Source organism: Gavia stellata, chromosome 4 (assembly GCF_030936135.1).
Source record: "Gavia stellata isolate bGavSte3 chromosome 4, bGavSte3.hap2, whole genome shotgun sequence".
Taxonomy (NCBI): domain Eukaryota; kingdom Metazoa; phylum Chordata; class Aves; order Gaviiformes; family Gaviidae; genus Gavia; species Gavia stellata.
The window spans coordinates 83,012,587-83,019,077 of NC_082597.1; the positions used below are offsets into that span (position 1 = coordinate 83,012,587).

At 51.8% G+C, this 6,491-nt stretch overlaps 1 protein-coding gene across 2 annotated transcripts; it reads right to left on the minus strand.

The window, feature by feature from the left end:
- Positions 1 to 2,383: 2,383 nt before the first annotated feature.
- LOC104257763 (potassium voltage-gated channel subfamily A member 1) lies at positions 2,384 to 5,859 on the minus strand. Of its 2 annotated transcripts, none has more exons than XM_059816018.1 (2): positions 5,845 to 5,859; positions 2,384 to 3,763 (listed from the first exon to the last, which is right to left on the minus strand). In XM_059816018.1, exon 2 carries the CDS (start codon positions 3,656 to 3,658, stop codon positions 2,384 to 2,386), a length of 1,275 nt encoding a protein of 424 aa, XP_059672001.1. In that variant the 5' UTR covers positions 3,659 to 3,763; positions 5,845 to 5,859. The 2 variants fall into 2 exon arrangements, with proteins under 2 accessions (XP_059672001.1, XP_059672000.1); XM_059816017.1 differs by lacking the exon at positions 5,845 to 5,859 and adding an exon at positions 4,167 to 4,289 and having other exon boundaries at positions 2,384 to 3,914.
- Between the last annotated feature and the right edge of the window lie 632 nt (positions 5,860 to 6,491).

The following is a 6,491-nucleotide window of genomic DNA, read 5'->3' on the forward strand; positions in this document are numbered from 1 at the left end:
AAGTGTTCAACAGCAGTTGGCCACATGCTAAGTGCAGAATGAAGATCCTCAACTTTGTCCATTTAAAAAATAAAGATTAGTGCCTACATCAGCTCAGATCAAAGGTTATTATCTTCCAGGGCCTAGCAGTCAAGGCTGGCATATTGCAGAAGATACCTTCTCCTGGCGTTGCTTCCTTCACCAGATGATGGTGGAAGTAGAGTAAGGTTAGGGACCAGAAAGAAGAATATGGCTCAAGGGATCTGTGATGGGATTTAAGATCTGACAGGATGCCCAAAGGGGATGGAGGAGGCAGGGATGGGAGGGCTCTGGAAGCCTCTCTCACCTACCTGCTGGGGAATGCAAGGGAAAGAAAAGCACAGCCCTGCAGTCTGGTTGCCCGACCGGGCGATGCCACGGTTCATGCTGGTCCTTAGTTCCTCCTGTGTCCTGCCGTGCTAGGACAGGCTGCCAAAAAGCCATCTCAGGGAAAGGAAGGGCAGATACAATGATGGCAGCGATGTCTCTATAAACAACCTAGGGAAACTTGAAGTCTTGCATAAACACAACTATGAGTTATTTGGCAGAAGCAAGTGCTGAGCCCCGCAGCATCGGACTGGCAGGGGAAGGAAGGTATCCCACGGGCGCTGGTGGTCTATGCCCGCCTCTTCTGCGTCACTCTCACTCACACTTGCTCTTTCTTTCTTCCTCTACCCCCTTCTGTGCTGTGCCCGGAGGCAGCACAGAACGCTCCCAACAGTGCGTTGGTGCCTTGCCCTTTCCTTCGCGATCTCCGATCAGCTCAGTTCCTGGAGGCACTTTCAGCAATTTAGGGGATGTAAGATAAAGGCACTGTGCAACTGTCCAAATCAATCTGTTGAGTCTCTTCTGTGAGTTTTAGGGGAATACAAAAAAGTCTCAACTAATGACTGCAAAAGAAACCAGCTGCTGCAATTTGGATGCATATAATAGATAAGTTGCGTTTACATTCTGAGAATGCACCAAAAAGCATGCACCTGCACCTTTCAGCTATCACGGATACTAGTTGTAGGTGTTGCTATATATAACTTGACTTCTTAATTTTCCGTATAGCTTTCCCTTTAAGGGATGGGATATGTTCCTTTCTGACGATGCCTGGACAAAAGCCAACACATTTCCCTGAGCAATGCAGGAAAACAATCAGGTTTCTCTAATCAGTTCATTCAGGCCCTCAGTCTATCAAGCACTTTTTTTTGTTTTGTTTTTATTGTTATTATTATTACTGTTATTATTATTATTATTGAATTCATGCATTAATTAATTCAAGTTACACCTTAATCAAATAGGCCATAATGCTGAATATTTGAACATGCTTTCATCTCCAAAAGTTATTGTTCCCATTTGACTAACATACGCACTTAAATACAGTACTTTAAATTACTAGTCAACAATTTAATAAATTAAGGAGTGCACTTCTGGTGAATGCAAATCAAAAAGAAAAAGAAAAGAAAAGAAAAAAGAGAGATAAAGGACCTATTTTTAGAAGATTCAGTTCAAACGAAAGCTTATCCGCTATTGTCTGAGGTAACGTTTCAGGCATGCGATTATAAAATAAATAGTATCAAATTTAAACATGCTTCTATTAAACTCCATTGTGCTATCTTGCAACAGAGGGGCTTAAAGTTTTGTATCCAGTTCTGGACAGGGAAAAGGAAAAGTGTGTTTAAATCATCTGCATGTAAGAGAACTTAGCAGCATTGCAGATGTTTTGTCTTCGGTTTTGTTGGTTATTTTCCTTTTGGAATCGTTCTTTTATGGACAGCAAAAGAGACCAGGCTTAAGTATGTTTTTAATAAGGTGCTGTGTGGATCTGTAGATTGGAAGTATGTGATCTTTCACATAGGGGGAGGAAGGAAAATTCGCGCTCCTTCATAAAAACCATGGCAGATGCTTGCTGCAGGTTTTTGCTAATCTTTTATTGTTGTTGTTATTATTATTATTATTGTTGTTATTATTATCTGATGCACTTTCTTGCAACTGTGCAGTTTTGCAGAATATTTTTACTGGAATCCATGCATATACTTTATAGCTCTAAAAACTGTCTTGCTTAGTTTAAGTTAACTTCATCAAAAAAAAAAAAAGGGAGATGGGAGAGGAAAAGTTTAGGTCTAGCGTCATACAGCTTAAAACTAAACTAGTTAAAATGGTTATCATTTACCAGGTGGAAAATGCTTTTTAAAAATAAACAAAACCTTATCTTTCATGGATCCTGGAAGCTTCTTTATCGCTGAGCAAAAATTCGCAATGCAACAATGCATTTACGAGGTAAATAAAGCATTCAAAGACTATCAGTAAAGCATCTACAAAGTGTGACTGTGTCACTAAAGTCTTCAAGCTGTGAGTGGGGGTTTTGGTTTTTTTTTGTTTACACATCAGTCAGCAGCTTGCTTTTATTAACGCAGTTTTGGTTGGCGACAGTGCAGTTGCCAGTTCTGAGATTAGCCTCTCTAAAATTGTCTATGCTATTATTCATATCCTCTTCGATTTCCATGTACTCAGATTTGCTGATTGTGGAGGAGCTGCGGCGACTGAGATCACTGTCAGATGCTAAATTAGGGGAGCTAACGTGAAGCAACTGAGCCTGTTCTTCCCCTTCTGTTTCTCGGTGGTAGAAGTAGTTGAAGTTGGACACGATGACAGGTACAGGCAGGGCAATTGTCAGCACACCAGCGATGGCACACAAGGAGCCTACGATTTTGCCTCCAATTGTCACAGGGTACATGTCACCATAGCCCACAGTGGTCATGGATACCACCGCCCACCAGAAAGCATCAGGGATACTTGTGAAATGAGACTCAGGTTCTTCAGCCTCAGCAAAATATACCGCACTAGAGAACAAGATCACCCCAATGAAGAGGAAGAAGATTAGCAAACCTAGCTCTCTCATACTTGCTTTGAGGGTCTGTCCCAAAATCTGGAGGCCCTTAGAGTGCCGGGAGAGTTTGAAGATTCGAAAGACTCTTACCAGTCTGATGACTCTCAGGATGGCCAAGGAGGTGGCCTGCTCTCCTTTCTGAGTCCCCTCCCGCTCGGCCATCTCGGTGCCCAAGGTGATGAAGTAAGGGATGATGGCCACAATGTCAATGAAGTTCATTATATTCTTGAAGAATTCAGTCTTGCTGGGGCAAGCAAAGAAGCGCACCACCAGCTCAAAGGAGAACCAGATGATGCACAGGGTCTCCACAACAAAGAAGGGATCTGTGAAGATGTTGGATTTGTAGACCTGGGTGGTGTTGTCAGTGCGATGCACTGTATACTCCTTGTCCTCCTTCAGCTCAGGTAATGTCTCTAGGCAGAAGATCACGATGGAGATGAGGATCACCATGACAGAGACTATTGCAATGACCCTTGCAGGCCCAGAGCTCTCTGGGTACTCAAAGAGGAGCCATACTTGGCGCTGGTACTCCCCCTCTGGCAAGGGTCTCTCCTCATCTTTGATGAATCCTTCATCTTCCCGGAACTTCTCCATGGCCTCCTCACCCAGCTCATAAAATTTGATCTCCTCAGAGAACATGTCCAAGGGCACATTGACCGGCCGGCGGAGCCGCCCCCCAGACTGATAGTAGTAGAGGATGGCATCAAAGCTGGGCCGGTTCCGGTCAAAGAAGTACTCATTGCGCAAGGGGTCAAAGTACCGCATGCGCTTCTTGGGGTTGCCCAGCAGAGTGTTGGGGAACTGGGCTAAGGTCTTCAGCTGCGTCTCAAAGCGTAGTCCGGCAATGTTTATCACTACGCGCTCACAGCACTCATGGTCATCGTGGGCAGCGGGCTGGTAGCTATCCTGGGGGTGGCCAGGTAGCGCAGAAGTCTCATCCATGTTCTCTCCAGCCATCACGGTCATGGTGGCACACGGGAAGGGGGACCCAGGGGCAGGGGAGAAGTGAGGGAGAAGGGCTTGAGAATGGGGAGGAGGATAGAGGAGAGCAGAGAGCCCCAGGGCAGTTCAGTGGAGGGGGCGGGGTGGGGGGGGGTAGGCTCAGAATCTGGAGGGGGGGATGATAAGAGACTGAGGAAGGGATGGATGAGGAGCCTTAAAGGATGGAAATATGCAAAAGGGGAAAGGGGAGGTGGGATGAAGGGAGAGGCATCGGGGATGGTGGGAGGGTGAAGAAAGAGGGAAGAAGTACCTTTAGGGGAGGAAGAGGGCAGGTAAGGTGAGGGGTCCTGTCCCCCAAGCCAGGAGTCTGAAGGTCTATGGAGTGCACCCCCAGGCTGGGGTCCCCTCCCCAGCCGTCTCCTTTTGCCTTTAACTCGATCCGTCCACTTTTCTCGCCGATTCAACCATCGCCGCAGCTGCTGTCACGATGTTACCACACACACACACACACACACACACACACACACACAAATAAATAAATAAATAAATGAAGCACGGGGTGGCTGGGAGGCGAGTCCTTGCAATGCCAACTCAGCAAATTTCCATCACCTGCCCCCCCACCACTGCCCCAGTCCTCTCCTTTTGGGCGCTGGGGAAGGAGGGATGGTGGTACTCTGCTTTTGAAGGCATAAAGCTCACTTGCAGGACAGAGGCTGCCAGGGAGGAGAGAAACATCATAAATGAGCCCCCAAGCCCCACCACACACACACACGCTCAGGCGCAATGGATTGGCTTTCACACCAGCAAGAACATCCCGCTCTGCCCACTACGGCAGCACATGCGGAGCCCTACGCGTTCCCACGCATCCCCGGACACGCACCGGGGCCTCCAAGGCTGGAAGGGGCCGATGTGGACCCCGCGGTGCCCTGAGCGCATCGGGAGGGCTTCCCAGGCAACTTCAGTGGGGTCAGCTCCTGCGATAATTCTCCTGACCACCACGCTCCCCACTTCACAAACGGTGGAGACTGAGCTGAGCGCTGACAACTTCATCACACCAATTGGGGGGATTAGGGGAGGGGGAGCAAAGCATCTCCCCTCTGGCTTTGCAGCAGCTAAACACAACTGAGAGAGAGACGGGGAGGGTGGCGGGGGGAGCTCGACATCCCAGACCCAAACTGTCCAAAATAGAGTCCAACAGAGTGAGGGGAGAAGGGGTTTTTCCTTACCTGCTCCGGGTGAGATGCGCTGGTTAGGAGTAGGAGCCAGTGCCGGAATGCGTCAAGTGGCCTTGCAGCAGCATCCAAAAAAACCAAACCAAAACAAAAACCGCAGCGGCAAACTCAACCCTCCTCCTCCTCTTGCGCCCCTCTTAATAATACAGCGATCGCTTTACAGGGCTGCCTGCGAGACACTGAAATATTCATACACTGTCTTAGGCTGCACCAAGGGCGAAGTGGGTTTAATTAGTTTCTGCCGAGAACCGCAGTGGGGGGGGGGGGGGGGGGGTGTGTGGAAGAGAGTGCAAAGTACCTTTTTCAAAAGGCTTGAGTTAGTGAATAAGATGAAGGAGTCCCAGCTGGCTGCTGCCTCTCCTGCTCTCTTCCCTTAGGACAGCTGGAAAAGGAGCCGGGCGCTGGGCAGCGGCGGCTGGGGGGGTGTGAGAGAGCCGCAGTCCTGCAGCCGCATCCCCGGAGTGGCTCTTGGCTCGTCCCGGCAGCAGCAGCAGCAGCAGCAGCAGCAGCAGCAGGAGGCAGGAGCTGGACGCGTGTGGCAGGAGCGAGAGTGCTGCTGAATGCGGAGGAGCGAGGAGCGAACTCGAGCCATTTCTTGACGCTGCAGTATCAGCAGAAACCCGAGAGCTGTTTGGTGCAGCTCGGGGAGCGGGAGGGCGGGGGGGGGGGGGGGACGACGGGGGGGGACGGGTACACACGGCAGAGGGGAGCGGAGGGAGGAGGGGAGGCACGCTGTCCGTCCGTCCGTCCGTCCGTCCGTCCCCCCGGGCCGACCGCCCCCCCCCCTCCCCCGCCAGCGCGGCCCCCGCGCCGCGGCACGCTGCGCGCCGCGCCCCCGACGCAATGCAGGAGGCGGCGGCCCCGGTCCGCCGCGGGGGCTGCGGAGAGCGAGCGGATCCCCGGGGGAAGGGGGTACGCAAGTGGAGCGCCCGCCCGTGCCGCGCAAGGGGGGGGCAAGGGGGAGCGGGTCGTCGCTTTTCCCCCCGCCCGCCCGTTCCCCGGCGGTGAGGGGCTTCGCACATCCCCGGCCGGAGCGCGGCGGCGGCTGCAGCAGCGCCCGGAGCCCGCGGGGCCGGGCCGGGCCGGGGTGGCTGGGCCCGGGGTGGCGGTGCTGCTGCCGGCCCCCGCCCGCCCTGCGCTCGGGGGTGGAGGGGGCTGCGCAGCCGGAGCCTGCGGGGGGCGGTGGTGGAGGCTGGATCCCGAGCGGTGTGTCCGCAGCCGGGAGGGAAGGGTTAATCGGCAGGCAGGCTGTTAGAGGGAAATTGCCCTTTCACACTGCTTTATCCCGCTGAATTCATTTAACTGATGAATCACATAACTTCGAGGTGGAGAAGACCCATTATGTCATCAGCTTCCCTCCCCTGCCAGCGCGGGATTGCTCCCTCCAGTATATGATCACGGACTTTATATAAAAGCCCGCTGCT

What these genes read in the sequence shown, in the direction of transcription:
- LOC104257763 (XM_059816017.1), bottom strand. Translation starts at nt 3,859, where the DNA reads ATGACCGTGATGGCTGGAGAGAACATGGATGAGACTTCTGCGCTACCT.